The 25,001-nt window shown below is 40.9% G+C and overlaps 2 protein-coding genes across 3 annotated transcripts in view; both read right to left on the minus strand.

The window, feature by feature from the left end:
* Nucleotides 1-713: 713 nt before the first annotated feature.
* LOC142666157 (NXPE family member 4-like) lies at nt 714-11,048 on the minus strand. The gene is made up of 4 exons (XM_075846116.1): nt 10,342-11,048; nt 5,333-5,394; nt 4,703-4,921; nt 714-3,652 (listed from the first exon to the last, which is right to left on the minus strand). Exons 1-4 carry the CDS (start codon nt 10,953-10,955, stop codon nt 3,117-3,119), a joined length of 1,431 nt encoding a protein of 476 aa, XP_075702231.1. The 5' UTR covers nt 10,956-11,048; the 3' UTR covers nt 714-3,116.
* Nucleotides 11,049-13,681: 2,633 nt separating this feature from the next.
* LOC142666156 (NXPE family member 1-like) overlaps nt 13,682-25,001 on the minus strand; it is a 39,101-nt gene continuing 27,781 nt past the window's right edge. For both annotated transcript variants that reach the window (XM_075846114.1, XM_075846115.1), the window contains exons 4-7: nt 24,845-25,001; nt 19,105-19,166; nt 17,682-17,897; nt 13,682-14,901 (exon numbers count right to left, since the gene is read on the minus strand). The exon at nt 24,845-25,001 is cut by the window's right edge and continues 565 nt beyond it. In XM_075846114.1, the coding sequence (XP_075702229.1) occupies nt 14,366-14,901; nt 17,682-17,897; nt 19,105-19,166; nt 24,845-25,001 (971 nt within the window). In that variant the 3' untranslated portion in view covers nt 13,682-14,365. The remainder of the gene's footprint in view (nt 14,902-17,681; nt 17,898-19,104; nt 19,167-24,844) is intronic.

Here is a 25,001-nt window from a genome sequence, read left to right on the forward strand (position 1 = left end):
TCAAGCGGGTTCCCCAGCAGCATTTAAAAGAAACAGGATCCTGAACTGTCCACAGAGTTTAAGGCAGCACAGAGTATTTCAGGAGACGAGAGTGTGATTGGCTGCAGAGGCCGCTGCAGCCTGTGATTGGCTGCAGAGGCCGCTGCAGCCTGTGATTGGCTGCAGAGGCGGTCACGTGGGATGAAGCGTCATCCCTGGAGGCCGGCCTTCTGACGTCATCCGGACGTGCGTGACCGCCACTACAGCCTGTGATTGGCTGCAGCGGCGACATGGATGAAACGTCATCGCTGGAGGCCGGACAGGAGGAATGTAAGTATGAACTTATTATTTTTTTTTTTTTATTACATTAAAATTGTATTTTCCGCGCACCGAGCATGGTACTGTCAAGGTTGCTGAAAGAGTTAGTGCAGCCCATTAACTCTTTCAGCACCCTGGACAGTACCATGTTCGGTGCACGGAAAATACAGGTTCGGTCAGAACTAGTTCGGTCCGAATCGAACTTTTTCGTGAAATTCGGCGAACTAGCCGAACCAAATTTTTCATAAGTTCGCTCATCTCTAGCCACAGTAATATTGCATACAGCACGTTGGAAAATGCCATAATTTCTCTCACGAAATCTGTGAGTAAATGCCTCTGTGTGAAAATCAGAGGGACATGGAGGTACAATACTGGCCTACAGAATACTATACCACATCGATTATACAAAGATGGCATCCAGAGCAAGAAATTTATTTTATTGGCCATTTTTTTTTTCTCCTGTAGTCAGAATGACCATATACATAGTGTGACTGCGCAGCAGCAAGACCCCTCACATCAGCTTTACTATATTGAACCCACAATCTGACCAGGCCTTAAAGGCACAGTGTCACCACCCAAAAAATTGTAATATGTTAAAGATGTTAGTGCTTTATTAAAAACGTTTGGATTAATTTGTGTGTTTGTGTGACTTTTTTTTAATTTTTACACTTTTTCTTCCCTATGGGGGCTGCCATTTTTTTTCCATTTCTGTATGTGTCGATTAACGACACATACAGACATGGAATACGGCAGCTCCAGTCCCGTAGGGACTGCGAACGGGGCCCGTTCCATCCACTATCATGTACGCCGCTGTGTAGGAACGGCGCATGCGCCACTCCCACACAGTTCAATTTGAAATGCGCGCCGTCCGGCGCCATTTTCCTGTGGACCGGAAGTCGCGGCCGGACAGTAAGATTACTACTTCCGGTCGCGGCTTCCGGACTTGTGCACATGGAGCAGCGGCAGCAGACGGAGCGGATGGACCGGAGGGAGCGGCGGTGACTGGGGCAGGTAAGGGATTTCTATGTATGTTTGTGTTTCAGTGTGTGTTTACTACTGTATGTAAACCTTCTACACTGTGTGTTAGCTCAAAAAATGGCGACACACAGTGTAGGAGGTTAGACCGTTCAAACCCCTCGTTTCTCCCGGCACTAGCCAGGATAAAGGAGGGGGGGATTCTGAGAGCTCACTAGAGCGAGGGATTTTTACCCAATTTTGCAGCATAAAGCAATGTGGTTGCTTTACCACATGCAATGCTGCAATTTTGGGAATGGCTCCATCTAGTGACCAGCAATGGGAAATATTATAAATTAGAATCCAATTGAATCCAATTTATAATATTTTCTGACTCGTGAAAAAAATAAAATAAATTAGAACAATGTTTAATCACCTATACACTAATTGTTTAACTAAAAAAAAAAAAACATGTTTTGCTGGCAACACATTCCCTTTAATGACCAGCTCACGATTTTTGTTTTTGCATAACGGCCTTTCAGCAGCCATAACTTTTTTATTTTACATTAACGTAGCTACATGTGGGCTTGTTTTATGCAGGAGAAATTGTATTTTTTTTATACGCAGTTTTGGGGGTCGATAAAATGTTTCATGTTCGTTCATGTTTCACGCTAAATACCCTGTTAAATTAATTCTTCCGGTTATTACGGTCATCCAGATACCTAATATGTGAAAGATTTTTATGTAATGTATGGGCAATAAAATATATTTTATGCTAAAAAATTACTTTTTTTTTTTTGGAAACTATTCTTAGTGTGCCCTAACAGCAGGCCTATAAAACAGACGACCCTGATGTCCTTTCTAGGTCCCTAGGGCTGACTGCAGAGGGTTTCCCCAGTCTCTGATAACGTCCAGTGACGCAATCGAAGAGGGGAGTCCCCTTTGATTATTCCGCAGTCACGTACCGCGACACTCAGAGGGTTAAACAGCTGGTGTCAACTTTTTTCCCGATCCCTACTGTATTCACAAGGCTGCTCTAAGTTTAGAAGCTATTAGTTACAGCTCCTGCTTAGGGGATAATTGCTCACTGGAGCGCTCAGTAGCCTTTTCTACATAGGCGCCAAAAGACGGTGTAGATTTAGGAACTGCAGGTCTTAATATATTTATATTCTGTCTATATTGACAAGTTTATGAAGAATCATCATCATTCTAAATAAGATAGTATTAGGAAAGTAAAATATGAAAATCTAATGTCAGGGGAAGATTTAGTTTGTTTGTATATTGTTCTATATGTAAAAGAAAAAAACGTGCATGACCTCTCCGTACATTATGTATCAACTGGAGCTTCAAGGCTCATCTAGTACCTATCATTGGTAATTCCCAATAAAACACATAACACGGCTTCAGAATATTCCACAGAAGTAATAGGCCTCATACCAAACAATAAAATTCCCGTCCCAATATATGTTTAAATAATATTTGCCTTCATGTGAAGATAGATTGCTTTGTTTAGGAGGAAAGTAGAGATGAGTGACCCTTGGGTCTTCTTGATTTGCCCTTTTTGGCTAGCATTGTGCGGCCTGTTAAAGAATGGAGTTCACACAGCCCATGGGATAGTAGAAGGCCAATGTCAACTAGGCCAACCTCAACTAGTCCTCCACCTTAAACTGGGTCCATAACTGATGCCTATATAATAGTGTTCACCATTAAATATATATTCATATTTTCCCAAACAGTTTATGATTCTTCAACTATTAGTATGCTTCTCTTCACAACAACCAAGAGGCTTAAACTTCAAGCAGAAGAATGTGAGGTAGGAGACGACCGACAATAAAAAAAAACAATTGGCTATTTTTCCAGTAAAATTAACAAATATATGTTAGAAACATATGTATCTGGCTTTTGATCACATGTTCTGGGGAATGAACATTATTTGTATTGTAAGCAATGGTCATGTCCCAAGCATCAACCACGGCAACAGGAAGATTTCTGAAGACGTCCTTCACAATCAGGTTATGGATGTAGCCATGGAAGTCACTGAACCTCTCCGCGTCATTACCATCATTTCTAGTATTTTCAGTTTTAATGATGACCTTGGTATCGGGACTCCTCAAGAATAGATGACTCAAAGCTTTGTGTAGATTAATAACTCTCCTGATGAAAAGCTGGACTGGGAAAGGTCTGAAGTGTTGACCTAAACAGATGACAATGACGCAATGGAGGCCTCCGGCTATTCGGTCTATCTGCTCATGGACATAAGCATCATCTTTGACCATGTAGAAGCGACTTGCAACAATTGGATGACTGTGCTTTTTCCATTGTAAATGTATATTTCTTTTTTGATCTATTGCTACCATCAACGTCTCCATTCCAGCTCTATGTAGATCAAAATTCTTGAGACCTATTGAATAATTTGACATATACTTGATTAATTTTAATTGATCTTGTTTCTATCCATTATATTTCTCAAAAAAACAAATCAGACGGCCATGGAATAATTGCTTATAATACAATGTCAGGGATTTGCCATAGGTTAGGTTGGATCATGTCATAAGTAAAATAGGCAATAGCCTTGGGGCCTTCACCGACCTGACACAATCATGCTCAAAACATACATCATGGTGCCGGCTATGTTATTATTTAGAAGTTTTATAATATTTGTGTACTACAAAATTGTACCTGAATGCACCTTCAAAATCATTCCATAGAGTACCATATGTACAGAAATATTTTCCCCCGAAAAACACTGCTTCTAGGCAAGAATAGCTCCATACGGTTGGCCTCGATGGAGCATGGTATGGCAGCATAAGAGACCTTAAAGGGGTTTTCCTTAGGATAGGCCATCAATATAAGATCGGTTGGGGTCCCACTCTCAACACCCCCATCGATGAGCTGTTTAAATGGGCTATGGCGCTCGTACGAGTGCCACAGCCTCTTTCTTGTTTACATCAATTTTATTTTTGTTCGTACTTTCACTGCAGATCTGCAGGGGTGACAAGAGTCGACCCCTACCGATCAAATATGGATGGCCCCAGTGTAGGCCATCAATTTAAAATATCATTGATAAACCCTTTAAGGCATGTTTGGATAAGAGAGGAGTCCTCGACTTAGATACTTCTCTATTAGCCCATTGATTTAATGGATGTCTATTGATATTAATTTGTTCTGTCTTGTGACTTATTTTTTCTAAACATTACAGGTCCCCTGGTGATAAATAAGGGATGGGGTGGGAGGAAGCTTCAGGCCCATTCAAAGATCTCTTTTTAATATAAACAAATACAGGAGAGCATGATTATTGGATCTTACATTTTCCTTACGATGTGAAAGGGGCCTTACTGTGGAGAACCCACAATCTTTAAAGAGGGGTTGTCAAAACTGTACCTCTAAATTAAGTTTTTTGTATACTGTTTAAATCCACTCTGGATTTTTGAGTTATTTGACCTGATCTTACCTTTAGAAGTCTGTAGCAGATACGTAAACCATTGTCGTGCAGTTGAGTCTCCCATGAAGGAGATCATTTTGTCACTTAAACAACTTGACATCTGCTCTTCTGTAGTAAAGTTGGAGATGCTGCAAAAGATTGGATTCCAGCTATTTTGTAACACAAAACCACTGGGAAATGGAGACTCCATTCCAATCTTACATTGCTCCAGAGTCAATGGAGAGGACACTGAGGGAATGACGCAAGACAAAGATATCAATAAACTTTCATTACAGAGTATTTCCACTTAAATCTAGCCATACATTAGTAAATCAGAAGTTGCCGTGTTATCCATGAGCCAGAGCAGATAACAAAAGCCGGCCATACACTAGAGATTTTGGCTTGTTGGCTGACTATCAGCGTGACGTAATTGGCACAGATGCCGACTAAAGACAGGTATTTGTTTCTATGCACTATATTTCTCAAAAACGCAAATCAGACAGCCATGGAATAATTGTTTTTAATACAATGTTAGAGATTTGTCGTAGGTCAGGTTGGATCATGTCAAGAGCAAAATAGGCAATTGCCTTGGGGTCTTCACCAACCTGCCACCACCATTCTTATATGTAAGAATTTACAGAGACTTAGTAAAATACTTACTGTTACAGTTGTCCACATCAACATATTCAGCATTTTTTGGAATTTCTCTGGCGGTGTTTTCTCTGGGTAAAGAATTATAAAACAATGTTTGTCAAAATATTATCTAAGCAATATATATTTTTTATGATACCCCAGTAGCAAGCTATAGAAGGTTTCTACAATGGCACAGAATGACCACCAGAGAGAATTAACATAAAATTGTGCCAGCAAAATACCTGGCCTTTGCAATACTCCATTAAGGTCCAATTTGAATAGTTTCTAAAATGTTCAGACACATCACTACACATTACATGATAAAACACTGGACCAAAGAGACATGGATTAGCATGTGATAGGGAATATTAGTAGATATAAGAAATAACTTTAGAAATCAGTGCCAGGTAGCTGCTCACAAGGCAAATAGAATATTGTAATGCATCAAACAGGGCCTTGTTGCAGACCGCTCCGATGTTATGTACAAGGTCAATGGAATCCTTTTTCAAATCCTGCCTACAGAAAGTCTAGGATGTTGTTAATCTAGGATGTTATTGGAACTATCCACGCCTTAAGTGGAATACCAAGCTGAAAAGATCCATTTGACCCTTGTGTAAGCCTTAGGGTATGTTCACACGGCGGGGGTCCGTAACGGCTGAAATTACGGGGATGTTTCAGCCTGAAAACATCCCCGTAATTTCAGCCGTTACGGCATGTGCAGGCGCTTGAACGCCGCGTCAATTACGGCTGTAATTAGCGCTGCTATTCATTGGAGTCAATGAATAGCGGCTCCAATTACGGCCAAAGAAGTGACAGGTCACTTCTTCTACGCGGGCGTCTATTTACGCGCCGTCATTTGACAGCGGCGCGTAAATATACGCCTCGTGTGAACAGACAAACGTCTGCCCATTGCTTTCAATGGGCAGATGTTTGTCAGCGCTATTGAGGCGCTATTTTCGGGCGTAATTTGGGGCAAAAACGCCCGATTTACGTCCGTAAATAGGCCGTGTGAACATACCCTTAATGGTAGATTTAGACCAGGACTGTGAGCAGGTCTTCATAAATGAATTGGAGAGGGGCTTGTTAACCTACAGGCTGTCAGTTTGAATCTCTTCAGATACTGGCAGAGTTGATCACACTAAGACACCGTTCTGCACTGGGCAATGACTCCAGTTACACCCTCGACTCATCTGAATGATTTAGGAAAATCATAACCTTTGTGGCTAGAATGGTATGAAGGCTTTTACCCTGGCCTTGTCTTACATGATTTTCATCAATACCCTGAGTATCAAGGAAACTGGAAGGAAAATGTAGGCCAGTCTGAACCTTCAAGGGATGGGCAGGGCATCCACTGCCAAGGGATTGTTCCCCTGATAAAGGCTGTTAGATCCTTCTTTGGCACTTGCCACATCCCGGTGATCTGCTTGAAGATCTCTAGATTCAGAGACGATTCTTCTGGGACTGCTAGACCTCAACATAGTCAGTCAGCAATAATGTTGTGGGAGCCTTGAATATGTATAGCAGACAGCTGGGTAGGTTAAACTCTGTCTATGTCAAGATCTTTCCCACTTCCCTGAGGAGGGGTTCTCATCGGGTGCCACTCTGCGTGATGATATGTTGTCTGACCTTACATGGACTGCTTTCTACTGGAACTGTAGAGCAGAGTAAAATAGCATATCATATGGCTTTGAGTTTCTTTAGGATCAAGGACATAGACCTCTAGAAGGGAATTCTTGAGGTGTATACTCTTCCAGGTGTGCTCCCAACCTAGTGGAGATAAATCCGTAATCAACAAGATCCAGAGAGAGTGCTTCCAGGACCTTCCATCTCTGAGCTGTTTCCACATCTGGAATTAGTCAATCGTCCAGGTATGGAACCACAGATATGCCCCGTGTTCTTACAGGCAGCAACAGCGGACACCACCTTAGAAAGGGTGTGAGGAGTTGAAGAGCTCCTGACTAGAAGAGCTGTAAATTGCAGGGTGCTTGACACTACCTCTTATCTACACAGCTATTGTTAGATATTTTCTGTGAGGCAGGAAGATGTAAATGTGAAGGTAAGCATCCTTCAATACCGGAGAGGCCATGAAATCTCCTTTTTCTTAAATATAGATCATGGATATGATTATCTCATATCTGAATTTTTTCATCCTAAAGAATCGGTTAAAGGAACAGTGTCACCACAATTTTTTTTTTAATATGTTAAAGATGTTAGTGCTTTATTAAAAACGTTTGGATTAATTTGTGTGTTTGTGTGTTACTTTTTCTTATTTTTACACTTTTTCTTCCCTATGGGGGCTGCCATTTTTTTTTCCATTTCTGTATGTGTCGATTAACGACACATACAGACATGGAATACGGCAGCTCCAGTCCCATAGGGACTGCGAACGGGGCCCGTTCCATCCACTTCAATGTACGGCGTCTGTGTGGGAACGGCGCATGCGCCGCTCCCACACAGTCCAATTTGAAATGCGCGCCGTCCGGCGCCATATTCGTGTGGACCGGAAGTCGCGCCCGGACAGTAAGATTACTACTTCCGGTCGCGGCTTCCGGACTTGTGCACTTGGACCAGCGGCAGCAGACGGAGCGGACGGGCCGGAGGGAGCCGCGGCGGCAGGAGCAGGTAAGAGATTTCTATGTATGTTCGTGTTTGTGTGTGTTTACTACTGTATGTAAACCTACTACACTGTGTGTTAGCTCAAAAAATGGCGACACACAGTGTAGGAGGTTAGACCGTTCAATCCCCTCGTTTATCCCGGCACTAGCCAGGATAAAGGAGGGGGGGATGCTAAGAGCTCACTAGAGCGAGGGCTTTTTACCCGATTTTGCAGCATAAAGCAATGTGGTTGCTTTACCACATGCAATGCTGCAATTTTGGGAATGGCTCCATCTAGTGACCAGCAATGGGAAATATTATAAATTAGAATCCAATTGAATCCAATTTATAATATTTCCTGACTCGTGAAAAAATAAAAATAAATTAGAACAATGTTTAATCACCTATACACTAATTGTTTAACAAAAAAAAATAAATCATGTTTTACTGGCAACACATTCCCTTTAAGGATTCGGAGGTCAATACCTTTCCTTCATTTGCCGAAAGGCTTAGGAGCTAGAATTACAGGAGAATAAACACCTGTTCCTTTATTTCTAGGAATTGTAGTAAGAAGACTTTTAGGATGGCCTGATATAAAAGAAAAGTGGGCGAAATTTTCCCGGAGGAAGGGAACGGAAATGTTTTGAATAGCGGGACTACATGAGCTTCAGCCCCAGATATCTGAGCTTATACTTTGCCAGCTTTAGAAGAAAGTTGTAGGCAACCACCTACAGGAATGGATCCGGTGTCGGAATTTTGGCTTTCTGGTGTCAGAGATAAAATCTGAACCCCAGCCTCCAGGGGAGACTGCGACCTTAATGCAGAGCCTTAGACTGCTCGGCTATCCTGACTAACTTTCTTAAAGGAACAGTGTTAGCACAAATTTTTTTTTAATATGTTAAAGATGTTAGTGCTTTATTAAAAACGTTTGGATTAATTTGTGTGTTTGTGTGTTACTTTTTCTTATTTTTACACTTTTTCTTCCCTATGGGGGCTGCCATTTTTTTTTCCATTTCTGTATGTGTCGATTAACGACACATACACACATGGAATACGGCAGCTCCAGTCCCATAGGGACTGCGAACGGGGCCCGTTCCATCCACTAACATGTACGCCGCTGTGTGGGAACGGCGCATGCGCCGCTCCCACACAGTTTAATTTGAAATGCTCGCTGTCCGGCGCCATTTTCCTGTGGACCGGAAGTCGCGGCCGGACAGTAAGATTACTACTTCCGGTCGCGGCTTCCGGACTTGTGCACATGGAGCAGCGGCAGCAGACGGAGCGGATGGACCGGAGGGAGCGGCGGCGACTGGAGCAGGTAAGGGATTTCCATGTATGTTTGTGTTTCAGTGTGTGTTTACTACTGTATGTAAACCTTCTACACTGTGTGTTAGCTCCAAAAATGGCGACACACAGTGTAGGAGGTTAGACCGTTCAAACCCCTCGTTTCTCCCGGCACTAGCCAGGATAAAGGAGGGGGGGATTCTGAGAGCTCACTAGAGCGAGGGCTTTTTACCCAATTTTGCAGCATAAAGCAATGTGGTTGCTTTACCACATGCAATGCTGCAATTTTGGGAATGGCTCCATCTAGTGACCAGCAATGCGAAATATTATAAATTAGAATCCAATTGAATCCAATTTATAATATTTCCTGACTCGTGAAAAAAATAAAATAAATTAGAACAATGTTTAATCACCTACACACTAATTGTTTAACTAAAAAAAAAAAACATGTTTTGCTGACAACACATTCCCTTTAAGGGCTATGGAGCTTCTAATTCCCCTCTCTGGAACTTTGTCTGCTTCTGTATTGAATTTTGGGGAGTCAGAGGAAGTTTTCTACGTTTGAAGGGTCTGTTTCTTCCTCAAAAGACTGCAGTAATGATTACCCCTTCTTGTCTGAGAAGCTCTCCCTGATCTTAATCAGCTCGGAGTCAAAGAGTCTACTTGACTCATACACATACTATGGGATTCATGTTGTAATAATGATAATATAATTTAAACAAATACTTTTGAACTGTGTGGCTTTTGTAGGTTATGATTTGGGGAGGTCTCACAGTTTAAATTTGAGTTAATTTATGCACTTTATGTAGGTTTTAAATGATCAGGCTTGTTGAATTCCAATACGCCCAAGTCCCTCCTTCCGCAACATCTGACATTGAGAGCCAGTGGTGAGGCCCACATTTAAACACACTGCCAATGCCAAAGCTTTACTCCGACACTCATTCACCTGTGTCTGCTAATCATATTTAAATAAGTAGACAAGGAAAAGACTCTCATTTACTGAGGAAGACCCGCACCATCCTCAAGTCATCCCACAAACACCCTGGATGCTAGAAATGCAAGACTCTCCGTAAAAAAAAAAGAAATTAGAGCAACCTAAAAAGACATCAACACAACCAAATAGTACAAATATAATAATACATAAAATAAATCCTTACCTTTTAAATATAAATTTTTCTAGTGGAGTGAGGAATGAAAGATCCCTATTGAAGGACTGGAGGTAAGCTAATGATCCACAGTTCAGAGAATCGGGTTTGTAGCAGTAAAATGCTTCATCGTCTTTTTCATTTCTATATTCACATATGTTTTTATCAGAGTTCAGTTTGAATCCACATTCACTTTTGACTGACTGATTACCATTCACAATGGTTCCTATGAAATATATAAGACCATAGTCTTTGTTCCTTGCTCTCCATAGTGCTGCAATCCCTTCACTTGGGTGGTAAAGGACAATAGAAATATAAACTCGCCCCTCCCAAACCAAGGTGAAATGGACATGATAAGTTCCATTGTTAAAATCTTCGACTTGCCCTGATGCGGCAGCTTGGAGATTGGGTGTGGAGATTCTTGCTTTTATGAAGTCCCCTCCATATGTCTTCTTGTTACCAAAATTGTCAAACATCTCAATTTGGACAAGTAACTTGTCTCCAACACAGTACCTTGTTTTTGGATTGAGTATGGTGGATCTGCTCCTCCTAGCACTAGATACTTTGTCAAGGTCAGTCAAGGTAATGTTAGGAATCATGGCAGACATTCTGTTGAAGATTTCCATACTTCGAAGTTCATCTTCTGAAAGCGTTGGTGTAATCACAGTAAAATTGCTTACGTCATGATTTTCAGGTTTGTGATCTTGAGTAAATGTAGTTTTAAGCTGAAAAATATGATAAAATTATTAGAAAAATTGTTCTAAGTTGTATGGAGCCATAAAATACCCCCCATAGGAATTCATAGAGACTTTTTTTTTCATATAGTATCCTAAAAATAATAAAAATAAAAAAATGCATGTCTTAATTTGAAGATAATAGGACCTTAGAGCATTGCTTCCAGGGCGCATAGAAAAATGAGTCGCACTCCCCTTTTCAATCTCCCACCAACGTTTAATTCCTCCGCTGGTTTTTTCTGTATCGCCTCGGTGCGTGACCACTGCAGCCAACTACTTGCCACATCAGTCACATGCCAGGATGAGAGATCATCACTGGAGCAGGATGAACAAAGACCAGCGAGGCACTAGGGAAACTTTAATGTGGAAGCATCCGGGAATGGAAAACATCTGTGTTGTAACAGGCCCTCTAAAAAAAATGGTTTTACATAGCTGTAATATGGACAATTTTTGGATTTCGATTATGGCCACAAAACCCACACGCGCCACAGTTTTACTGCACTAACCTTGGGTCACCATAGAACCCTATGGTCATCTATGTTTGTGTCGGAAGAGCCACTGAAGGTCAAGGTGTTGGGGTTATTATACTAAAATTTAGTTGTATTAAGGCCATAGGAAAAGTGAGGAGCAAAATGTACCCAATCTTTACTTTGTTCAGGTTATTGAACATTATAAAACAGTGAACAACAACATTAACTAAAAAAAAAAATCTATATTCTTAGGCCCCATGCACACGACCGTAGATTTCCTCCGTAATTGCGGACCGTAATTATGGTTCGCAATTACGCACCCATTCATTTCTATTGACCACGGACACCGTATATTTGCGGGAAGGTGTCCGGGCTGTAAAAAGCATCTGCAAAAGAAAGGATATGTCCTATCTTTTGCTTTTTCCAGACCGTGTTCCCATACTTTATATGGGAGCACGGGATGAAAATGCGGATGGCTGTTCGCGGCTGCCAGGGGCCGGACGTGCCCGTAATCGCGGACCGGGATTGAGGGCATGGCCGTCTGCATGAGGCCTTAATAGAAATTTACAAAACCAAACTAATCTTTATGACCGTCACAAGTATCACAGCCAAAAAGATTTTATAGTTTCATGTAGAAGGTGAAAAACAAAGAAAACTTTTTTGGTTAAAGATTTTTGCATTTTAGTATGTTGGGGACCATGTCTTCTGGTTCTAGATTTCTTATATACTAGATTAATGCTGTTCTCTTCTTAGTCAGTAGGTTCAAGAAAGAAAACTGATTTTCAAAATTTTAAGGACGGGGCCGGGTTTAAGCTTCATGCCCTAAAATGCACCTTGAATTGCCTGGACCTAAATGCAAAATTTGTGTCAGGACCCTCCCCTTACACCCATATTCCATTCATAAACCTGCTATCCGCTTATGTAGCAGAGGGGCATTTGGGCAAATTTAGAACCCAGAGGCAAGAACTCATAAGAAAACATTTTATAAAGAAATAATCTGCATAAACTGTTTTGCAAGATAAGTTAATATTGTCCTTTACTCATAATGTTGTGATTGTTAGCTACAACCAGAGGAATAGCTTTAAGCTCCAAGTAAGGCTGGATTCACACGAGCATGTTCGGTCTGTAATAGACGGAACATATTTCGGCCGCAAGTCCCGGACCGAACACACTGTAGGGAGCCAGGCTCCTAGCATCATAGTTATGTACGACGCTAGGAGTCCCTGCCTCGCTGCAGGACAACTGTCCCGTACTGTAATCATGTTTTCAGTACGGGACAGTAGTTCCACGGAGAGGCTGGGACTCCTAGTGTCGTACATAACTATGATGCTAGGAGCCTGGCTCCCTGCAGTGTGTTCGGTCCGGGACTTGCGGCCGAAATATGTTCATTACGGACCGAACATGCTCGTGTGACTCTAGCCTAAGGTGACATAAGTGTCACCCTGCATATACGTGCTCCCCTCCATCAGATAAGAGGTTTATATTACATTAGACTGAACAACCATTATCTCTTGAGCTTTAAACTCAGCCAATCCAGAAGTAGGCATTGTTCTTAGTTACTGCCTTATCTTCCTTCTTCCGAATGGTGTGTGTGCGTATGGTCGGGTGAGTCTTGAGGCCCCTTGAAGCCCTCAGTGGGGTTTTGTAAGGGTACTATTACACGGCCCGACATGAGGCATGTAAACGAGCACCAATCAATGAGATAGCTTGTTGATCGGCGCTCGTTTCCTCCTATCACACGGAGCAATGATTGGCTATGTATAGGGACGAGCACTCATTACTAGGATCGTTCGTCCCTATACATCTTCATCATGTCGGCAGCGCGTCTCCCTGATTACACAGCTGCCGGCAACGATGATTTGTAATTCTGCATAAAAGAGTAGATCAGCCGATGAACGAGCGTTGGCTCGTTCATTGGCTGATCGTTGACCTGATTACACAGGGCAATGAGCGGGAATGAGCCTTCATATGAACACTCGTTTGCCCGATCATTGGCCTGTGTAATAGGGCCTTAAGAGTCTTTTTGTGTATACAGCTAAATTTTCTTTAAACAGCAAAATATATTTCTCTAAGCTTAAAAATGAAATTGAAGACAAAATGAAGTATAGGGCAAGATGATTGAGTTAGATAATTTCTTTCACACAGTAGGAAAAAAAAATATCTTGACAGGTTCTCCCTTAACATAACTGAGCTTGTTTAATGAAGTGCTCTCTGAAACATTATTCTCAAATACAATGCAGCAGATTATGTCAGGATTTGAATCCAGAAACTCCTGTGTCGCAGGTTGTAGCTCTTCTCATTGAGCTACTGTTGATGCTGGACATCTCCACTGCTGAATCGATAGTCCAGGTTCTCTTGATTCTCACCTCTTGAGATTTCTTGCCTTGATTACCTGATTAGCCTCACCCTTTTGGCTTCCTATATAAGCCTGGCCCTGGCACTTTCTCCTTGCTAGTCTATTGAGCTTCCTGCCTCCAGTCTAGTTCATTGCTGACTTACTTTAGAAATGTATGCCACTTATCTGTCCACCAAACTTTCATTGTTTCCTGACCATGTCTCTGCCTTATGTGACAATCTGTTGCCACTTATTTGTGTACTGAACCTGGACTTACTTGACTACTCTTGATATTATCACCCACTTAACTCTGAGTCTGCTTCCAAATTTTGACAGCAATATTTCAACAAAGTAGCATGTCAAAACTGTAGTGCACTTAACATTGAATATTGTTTGGAGAAATGGTTTCCAAATGAAATACCAAAACAAGCATTTATCCTTTCTAATTGTATATTGTGTTCATCCAAGATTAAATTAAAATAAATAAATCATATATATTAACAAATATAAGAAAGGAACAGATTAATTTGATTCATAATGACTATTTCCGGTGGGTGGACGTTATATGATCCATAGGCTGTGGTCATGTCCCAAGCATCAATCACACCAACATTAATTCCTCTGAAAATTTTCTTCACCAAGAGATATTGAATATATCCATGAAAATCACTGAATCGTTCAACATCTGTATTCTTTTCTCTGGTGTTTTCCGATTTTATGATCACTTTTGTATCTGGGCTTCTTAAAAATAAACTTTCAATAGCTTTGCGAATGTTGAGAACTCTTCTGATAAACAGGTCAAGAGGAAAGGGTCGGAAATGTTGTCCTACAGCAATGACGATCACCATGTTCTCTCCGCCACTGAGACGGTCAATTTCATTAGTGATATAGGCATGGTCTTTCATAGTGAAGAAGCTCTGAGTTACGAAGGGGTGTCCATGCTTCTTCCATTCAATGTAGATATGATTTGTTAAATCAAATCCTAAAAAGGTCTTATGCCAGCCATTTCCATGATTATTAAAAAACATGAATGCTGCAAATGTGAAAAACAATAACATTTGTTTTCAAGGCACGGTAAATTTCATTTAAATTAGTCCTAAAATGTAATAATAATAATTAATAATAATAAATAATAATAATAGAAAATAACATATTTTACGACTACTTTAATTAAAAAAATCTATACATTCTGTATCTGAATATTTTTTATTATAATTAATAATAATGAATCAAAAATACCTATTAGGAATTTACTTCATTGTTTTTTTTTTAAATCAAATTAGTTCTAAAAACGTAATCATAAATATTTTTAATCATTTAATTTTAGGACTAATTATTTATTAATTTAAATAATTATAATACTAATAACAACATTTTTTTTAATTGTATTAACTTGATTACTGCCCTATAAATATTTTTTGTTTAATTGATTACAGGACTAAAGAATATTATATCTTTAAAATATAAAATGTCTAGATTATTTAGTTATTGCAACTCAAAATTGAATTGATTTACATAAAATGTTTAATACTTTTCATCTCTGAGTGTTTTTTGACATTGAAGTGGGTGGCAGAAAAAAAAACAAAAGGCACCCCTATAGTTAATTCAATCACTAAGTTCCCATGAGTTATAAAGATGCATGTAGTAAAGTGATTACCCCTTAAAACTTTGTCCGACAAATGGGTCTAGCAAATGTGACCCCCAAGATCTTGAGAGCAAGCCAGTCATGTTCTTCAATGGTAAAACCCCTGCATATTTAGTCTTGTGGCTCCCATTCACTACAATGTAAAAAAAAAGGCACATTTGCGGGGGTTGAGCCGTTTCATTGAGGGTCAGGACAGTGACAAACTTGTTCTCAGGATTATTGGGGACCCTGCTGTGAGATCCCCACCAAAATGACTCATATAACATATTTGATTGGCTGGTAATAGAGTGTTCTTGGTAAAAAAACAAACTCCTTACTATCTAGCCCTTATATATCGCCAATCCAAGTATCTTAAAGGAACGGTATCATGATTTTTAATTTTTTTATTTTCTAGTTGAGAGCGACCAGCATAGAAGCTGATTTATAGGGGGAAAGAGGGCACCATTTTGGAGACCGGCCAAACTGTAGGTAAGTGTGTGTGTGTGTTCTGTGCATGTTTGTGGCCCCCCTCGTCACGGCCCCCCCTTCATTTTTTTATTTTTTATGTCGCACGTTCCGCTGGACCTATTGGACTACATCCTAGATTCGTTGCACCACTGCGATGATCTACGTTTTTGTTTCTGAGGCAGATTTTTTTTCTGACTGCCAAAAACTGTGTGAACAGGACCTAAGAGTTTATACTCAGAGTGCGGTTTTGCCGAGTTTTTCCCGCATGGCCGAAAAGCACCTCGAAAAATGCATGCGTTTTTACGGCAATTTTTCCGATGCGGTTTTCAGCCGCACGGCGAAAATGTGTCAAAACTGCACTGTGTGAATACACCCTTACAAAATATTTTTTATTTCAATAAAAACTCCCCCACAGGACACTCGGTAGCCATTTTTAAAAAAAACGTAGATCAACGTAGTCCAAACAGTCCAGTTGAATCTGCACAAAAAAAATAAAAAAAATAATTAAGATAGTAATGTGAAAAATAAAAAAACGTACCTACAGCCGACTTCTGTCTTCTCCCTTTTTAAAATGCAGGCGTTTTCCGCGTGAATAGTGTGCGCTTTTTGCAAGTCTTTTTGGCGCATAATTAGGACTCCCATTAACTATAGCGACATTTGGAGAGTTTTACGCACAAAGAATTGACCCGATGCCTCTTTTTTACGCAAATCGTTTTTTTAATAACGCTCGCTTAAAAAAACGCGTTGTATGTACTAAGAGCGCGCTTTACCATTGATGTAAATTGAAAGCTTAATCAAGCGGGTTTTTTACGCGTTTTTTGGCACATAAAATGTGCCAAAAAACACGTAAAATACACGCAGTGTGAACCTGTCAACTGATAAGTCATATATCACAGGTTCTTCCCTCTTGACTTTCATCATTCTTAGGGCTCGTCCACACTCTGCAGAATTGCCGCGTTTTATCCGGCCGGAATTTTTGATGGAAAATATGCAGCAGAATACAGTAGCAGCATAGTGGATGAGATTTAACAAAGCTCATCTACACACTGTGTAAAAATTCAGAGCAGAAATTGACCTGCGGTGCATATTTTTCGTACCTTAGCATGTCAATTCCTGCTGCGGAAAGTGTCCAGAATTGCGGTGTTTTTCGGAGGAGATGTCACCATCCCCCAGCATTGAGTAAAATGCAACAAAATACGCTCCATGTTCTGCCGTAAAAACCACGGGAAATGGTGCGCTTTTGCCGCAGTGGAATGTCTGCTATTTCAACGGAATTGCTGTAGAAATTTTCTGCAACAATTCTGTTGTGTGTGGACAAGCCCTTAGCCTTTTGGTGTGTTCTTTAGCTTCAGTCAGCTACCATTTGTGCAATCTCTTAAAAAATGGAGCTGGACACTGCTTAGAAATTTGAAGACACCTTTTCCTGGCTTGTAGTCTCCCGCCCTGGCTCCCGCCCACATTTACAGCAGCTGTAAGTCAGGTTTCTTCTGCCTGATTCACCTTGCTGTAATTCTTGGAAGTGCTCCCTCTGGTGACCAACATAGGAAAACATGTCAATTTATTATTTAATTTTGAATACTTTCCACTTTGTGGGGAAAAAAAAATACACAAAAAAACCCGAAAAAATTTTAATAAAAATAAGTAACTTGCTTGAAAAAATGTTTTCAATTGCGAAACATTCCCTTTAAGCAGAAGATAAAATTGTACAAAAATATACATACTTTTCAAGACTTTCGGAAAGTACTCGACCCACTGACGAAGGGTTGAATCTCCCATCAGATGTATCATTTTGTCAGCCAGACAGGTATTTATATGAGAGGTGGGTTCATAAGTTAAGTTACAATATAAAGAAAACCATTGGTTTGTCAGGAAAAATCCACTCGGAAAAGGGGGAGACATCCCAATTTTGCATTTTGTTGCCATTTTTCTTGAGTGGTCTGAAAAATAAATTTACCAGATTAAAAAAAGAGTGAGAAATGTTTCCGAAAAGTCCATGCTCACAGATGAGAATTTATCCACTTTACTCACAGTAAATGGGACCTCTTTGGACTATTGTTAAATATCCAAATTTAAAGAAGTATCATAAAAGGTAGGTGCACACTGTGGTTTTGCCGCATTTTGTGCCGCTGCCATCATTTACAGCAGTGGCCAGTGGGTGAACCCTACTGCTGTGAGACAACATCCATAGAACGCAAAAGGTACTCTAATTTTAAGGGTGGACTCGCACATTTGCGGCAAATTTCACCCTATGCATAGCATTGAAATCTGCAGCAATCCGCGGCACCGCATCAAAATCTGCATGTAAAGCAATGGTTGCGGTCGAATCCGTGGTGTAAAATTATGCCCTGTGTGAATCCATTGGCATGCGTTATTTCTTGCAGGATCATGGGGTCACCACAAGAAATAAAATAAAAAAATAATCAAAAAGGAAAACGGTCACTAAAAGCTGACTAGGGGATTCCCCCTAAAACATGTAGATAAACTATATGGCCAAAAGCATGTGGACACACCTGACCATCATAACTTTTATGAGTTAGATATATCATTATAAAACCATAGGCATTAATATGGAGTTAGCCCTCCTTTTCTGGCTACAACAGCTTCCACTCTTCTGGGAAGGCTTTCCGTAATATTTTGGAGTGTTTCCGTGTTTTCCAGAACTGGGACTAAGCCTACATATATCTGGGGATGGTAGGAACCAGCATTAAACTAATTAAAATCCCCCAGGGCAGAATAATTTTAATTAATTAGTTTAATGCTGGTTCCGACCATCCCCAGGTATATATGTAGGCTTAGTCCCAGTTCTGGGTGTATGTGCAGCATAGGTTCCCACCTTACAGAGGTCGCCTTGTAGTGGCAGGTGGGCTCACACAATTTGATCAAAATGTGCGCTAAGAACCTCCCTATTGTAAGTAGATTCAGCAGTAATGCGTATTTATATTTAGTGGCTTAGGTGACATTAGTGTTCGCAGTGTGCTGTCGCAATTTTCTTGTGTGCTGTATATTTGCAGTCACAGGCGTTCTTGCACCTGTATAAATGTTTTGTATCATTTTGTTGGAATGTACTGTTGTTTAGCAATTTACATGAACATGACTAGGAATGCAACAGTAGTAAAATGATAGTAAAAAGATAAAAGCTCTTACTTGAACACTTCAGAACTTCAACCCTTTCAATTATTTTGGGAATCTCTGCTCCAAAATTAGACCTTTTAATGAAGAAAAAAATAAAAATAAAGGAAAAAGTGTAATAACCTTTGGTATATACAGTGAAGGAAATAAGTATTTGATCCCTTGCTGATTTTGTAAGTTTGCCCACTGTCAAAGACATGAACAGTCTAGAATTTTTAGGCTAGGTTAATTTTACCAGTGAGAGATAGATTATATATATAAAAAAAAAGAAAATCACATAGTCAAAATGATATATATTTATTTGCATTGTGCACAGAGAAATAAGTATTTGATCCCCTACCAACCATTAAGAGTTCAGCCTCCTCCAGACCAGTTACACGCTCCAAATCAACTTGGTGCCTGCATTAAAGACAGCTGTCTTACATGGTCACCTGTATAAAAGACTCCTGTCCACAGACTCAATTAATCAGTCTGACTCTAACCTCTACAACATGGGCAAGACCAAAGAGCTTTCTAAGGATGTCAGAGACAAGATCATAGACCTGCACAAGGCTGAAATGGGCTACAAAACCATAAGTAAGACGCTGGGTGAGAAGGAGACAACTGTTGGTGCAATAGTAAGAAAATGGAAGACATACAAAATGACTGCCAATCGACATCGATCTGGGGCTCCATGCAAAATCTCACCTCGTGGGGTATCCTTGATCCTGAGGAAGGTGAGAGCTCAGCCGAAAACTACACGGGGGGAACTTGTTAATGATCTCAAGGCAGCTGGGACCACAGTCACCAAGAAAACCATTGGTAACACATTACGCCGTAATGGATTAAAATCCTGCAGTGCCCGCAAGGTCCCCCTGCTTAAGAAGGCACATGTACAGGCCCATCTGAAGTTTGCAAATGAACATCTGGATGATTCTGAGAGTGATTGGGAGAAGGTGCTGTGGTCAGATGAGACTAAAATTGAGCTCTTTGGCATTAACTCAACTCGCCGTGTTTGGAGGAAGAGAAATGCTGCCTATGACCCAAAGAACACCGTCCCCACTGTCAAGCATGGAGGTGGAAACATTATGTTTTGGGGGTGTTTCTCTGCTAAGGGCACAGGACTACTACACCGCATCAATGGGAGAATGGATGGAGCCATGTAGCGTCAAATCCTGAGTGACAACCTCCTTCCCTCCACCAGGACATTAACAATGGCTCGTGGCTGGGTCTTCCAGCACGACAATGACCCGAAACATACAGCCAAGGCAACAAAGGAGTGGCTCAAAAAGAAGCTCATTGAGGTCATTGAGTGGCCTAGCCAGTCTCCAGACCTTAATCCCATTGAAAACTTATGGAGGGAGCTGAAGATCCGAGTTTCCAAGCGACAGCCTCGAAATCTTAACGATTTACAGATGATCTGCAAGGAGGAGTGGGCCAAAATTCCATCTAACATGTGTGCAAACCTCATCATCAACTACAAAAAATGTCTGACTGCTGTGCTTGCCAACAAGGGTTTTGCCACCAAGTATTAAGTCTTGTTTGCCAAAGGGATCAAATACTTATTTCTCTGTGCACAATGCAAATAAATATATATAATTTTGACAATGTGTTTTTCTTTTTTTTTTTTATATAATCTATCTCTCACTGGTAAAATTAACCTAGCCTAAAAATTCTAGACTGTTCATGTCTTTGACAGTGGGCAAACTTACAAAATCAGCAAGGGATCAAATACTTATTTCCTTCACTGTGTATATATATATATATGTATATATATATATCCAACGTATTCAATGGGGCGGTACTGTGAACAGGATTCTAGATTCAAATTGTGGGTGCTCCACTCACCAGGCGACCTCCAAAGCTGGACTTATGGAGAATAATAGCACAAAAAGGAGAGCGGCACTCAAGTGGGCATAATATAAGACTGAAAGTGTATTCACCCATAATGAAAAGGCGACATTTCGACACGACCATAGAGTCATTTTCACTAAGGGTCGAAACAAAACACCAAAAATCCTAAGTGTTTTGCTTGTTCGGGATTATATTTACTTTAGTTATTGATGAAAAAACAGAATTTGATTTATATGTATTTCTTTTCTTTCCTCTTTCTCAGAGCCCCCCGACCCTCCAGCCTGTGCAACGTACGTTACATACTCACACAGATAACATGGCTGCAGCTACCCAACCCTTTCTGTGCAACGTACGGTTGACTAGCATGTTGCACTGGCAATACCTGATGGTTTCTCCCTGCACTTGCTATAGAGGCACTCTGGACAGGAAGCAAAGCAGTGCGTCATCTGACTGGGTTTACCTGGGCCCAGTGGCAGATTACCTGAGGAGCGGATGCGGCGACAGCCTGGGGCCTAGGGCTCTGACAGGGCCCATGGCTCCGGAACCCCATAAGCCCCTGAAATGCATCAGAACAAAAATGATGGCGGAGGAGAGAGTTTGTAAAGGGGAGCATTACTACTGAGTGGGGCATAAAAGGGACATTAGCACTGAGTGTGGGCATAAGGGGGTATTAATTCTAAGTGGGGCATTACTGCTGAGTGGGGCATCAAAGGGGGCATGAGTATTACGTGGGAGAATAAAAGTAGGCATTTTCACTGTGGGTGCATAATAGAGGGCATTAGTATTGAGTGGGGGCATAACAGGGTTGTTAGTACTTTGGGGCATAAAAGGGGGCATTATTACTGTGGGGCATAAAAAAGGGCATTAGTACTAAGTGGGGGCATAACATGGGGCATTATTACTGAGTGGGGCATAAAATGGGAAATAAGTACTGAGCAGAGGCATAAAGGGGGCATTATTAATGAGTGGTGCCTAAAATGGGTCATTAGTACTAGGCCAACATAATTTGTGCACATTAACTGTTAATTGCATCATAAACCGAGTTATTGTACTCAGGACATATCATGAATAATATCTAATAGATTATTCGAGAATCCACTCATAAGAAATAAAGCCTAGTGGCAAATAATTGGCTACAATTGGATCATTGCGGCACGGTTAAAGGGAATGTGTTGCTAGAATTTTTTTTTTTTTAATTAAACAATTTTTATTTAAGTGATTACACATTGTTTTTTTTTTGGTTTTTTTTTCACAAGTCAGGAAATATTATAAATTAGATTCTAATTTATAACATTTCCATGTGCTGGCCATTAGAGGGAGCAGTTCCCAAAATTGCAGCATGGTCAATGTGGTAAAGCAACCTCATTGCTTTATGCTGCAAATTTGGGGTAGACACACTCTCTCTAGTGTCCTCACACAATCCCCCCTCTCTTCTTCTTGCTAGTGCCAGGAGAAGGAGGGGTTTGAAACTTCAAACCTCCTACACTGTGTGCCGCCATTTTCTGAGCGACTGCACAGTGTAGGAGGATTAGATACAGGGCTCAGCAGACAGTATAACACGAACATAATACACACATCACATACAGTGAAGGAAATAAGTATTTGATCCCTTGCTGATTTTGTAAGTTTGCCCACTGTCAAAGACATGAACAGTCTAGAATTTTTAGGCTAGGTTAATTTTACCAGTGAGAGATAGATTATCTAAAAAAAAAAAAACAGAAAATCACATAGTCAAAATTATATATATTTATTTGCATTGTGCACAGAGAAATAAGTATTTGATCCCTTTGGCAAACAAGACTTAATACTTGGTGGCAAAACCCTTGTTGGCAAGCACAGCAGTCAGACTTTTTTTGTAGTTGATGATGAGGTTTGCACACATGTTAGATGGAATTTTGGCCCACTCCTCTTTGCAGATCATCTGTAAATCATTAAGATTTCAAGGCTGTCGCTTGGCAACTCGGATCTTCAGCTCCCTCCATAAGTTTTCGATGGGATTAAGGTCTGGAGACTGGCTAGGCCACTCCATGACCTTAATGTGCTTCTTTTTGAGCCACTCCTTTGTTGCCTTGGCTGTATGTTTCGGGTCATTGTCGTGCTGGAAGACCCAGCCACGAGCCATTGTTAATGTCCTGGTGGAGGGAAGGAGGTTGTCACTCAGGATTTGACGGTACATGGCTCCATCCATTCTCCCATTGATGCGGTGAAGTAGTCATGTGCCCTTAGCAGAGAAACACTCCCAAAACATAATGTTTCCACCTCCATGCTTGACAGTGGGGACGGTGTTCTTTGGGTCATAGGCAGCATTTCTCTTCCTCCAAACACGGCGAGTTAAGTTAATGCCAAAGAGCCCAATTTTAGTCTCATCTGACCACAGCACCTTCTCCCAATCACTCTCAGAATCATCCAGATGTTCATTTGCAAACTTCAGACGGGCCTGTACATGTGCCTTCTTGAGCAGGGGACCTTGCGGGCACAGCAGGATTATAATCCATTACGGCGTAATGTGTTACCAATGGTTTTCTTGGTGACTGTGGTCCCAGCTGCCTTGAGATCATTAACAAGTTCCCCCCGTGTAGTTTTCGGCTGAGCTCTCACCTTCCTCAGGATCAAGGATACCCCACGAGGTGAGATTTTGCATGGAGCCCCAGATCGATGTCGATTGACAGTCATTTTGTATGTCTTCCATTTTTTTACTATTGCACCAACAGTTGTCTCCTTCTCACCCAGCGTCTTACTTATGGTTTTGTAGCCCATTCCAGCCTTGTGCAAGTCTATGATCTTGTCCCTGACATCCTTAGAAAGCTCTTTGGTCTTGCCCATGTTGTAGAGGTTAGAGTCAGACTGATTAATTGAGTCTGTGGACAGGAGTCTTTTATACAGGTGACCATGTAAGACAGCTGTCTTTAATGCAGGCACCAAGTTGATTTGGAGCGTGTAACTGGTCTGGAGGAGGCTGAACTCTTAATGGTTGGTAGGGGATCAAATACTTATTTCTCTGTGCACAATGCAAATAGATATATATAATTTTGACTATGTGATTTTCTTTTTTAATTTTTTATATAATCTATCTCTCACTGGTAAAATTAACCTAGCCTAAAAATTCTAGACTTTTCATATCTTTGACAGTGGGCAAACTTACAAAATCAGCAAGGGATCAAATACTTATTTCCTTCACTGTACATGAACATAAATTACCTGCTCCTGCCGCTGCTGCCGCCTTCGCTCCTATTCCTTGCGCCTTCGCTTCCTTGAACATATGGCCGGAAGCCGCGGCCGGAAGTCGTCATCTCACTGTCCGGCAGCGGCTTCCGGTCCACATGAAGATGGCGCCGGATTTCGCTCTGCGGACGAGCTTAGTTTTGGTCTGTGTGGGAGCGGCGCATGCCCCATTCCCACACAGACGGCGTACGCTGCAGAGAATGGAGCGGCTCCCAGTTGCATTCTCTATGGGGTTGTATGTGCCATATTCCATCTCTGTATGTGTCGTTAATCGACACATACAGAGATGAAAAAAAAATGGCAGCCCCCATAGCGAAGTAAAAGTAAGAACAAAGTAAAAAGTAGAACACAAGAACACAAATAAATAAAATTGATGTTAATATCATACGAAAAGCAATATGATAAAAAAAAAATTTCATGACACCTTCCCTTTAAGAGCTTAGACCCTCGGTGGGCCAGTCCGACAATACAGATCACGTGGAGCACTAACTTGTTAGGGCTCACGCCAGGCGCTGCTGAGAGACAAGCTGTTCAGGCCATGACATATGTCCATCAATTTAACTATGTAAATATGTTTCTAAAAGTTGACCAGTAGAGAACCTCACCATTATGAAGGCCAATGTACATGTTTAATAATGTAAAGGTTTAAAATAAATTTTCTACTCATTTAGGAAAAAATTTAAAATTAACAAGTATTTACCTGGTAAAGAGATTCTTCTGCACATTGGTCAAATAGGTGTAAGGTGTGTTTCCACTCTTTAGGGATATGAAAGCCTCACAAGCTACACCAGGGGGTCTAATACAGTAGAAGGATTCTCCGTATCTTTTATCCACATATTCACATTTCTTTCCTTTTG

Source organism: Rhinoderma darwinii, chromosome 13, assembly GCF_050947455.1.
Source record: "Rhinoderma darwinii isolate aRhiDar2 chromosome 13, aRhiDar2.hap1, whole genome shotgun sequence".
NCBI classification, from domain to species: domain Eukaryota; kingdom Metazoa; phylum Chordata; class Amphibia; order Anura; family Rhinodermatidae; genus Rhinoderma; species Rhinoderma darwinii.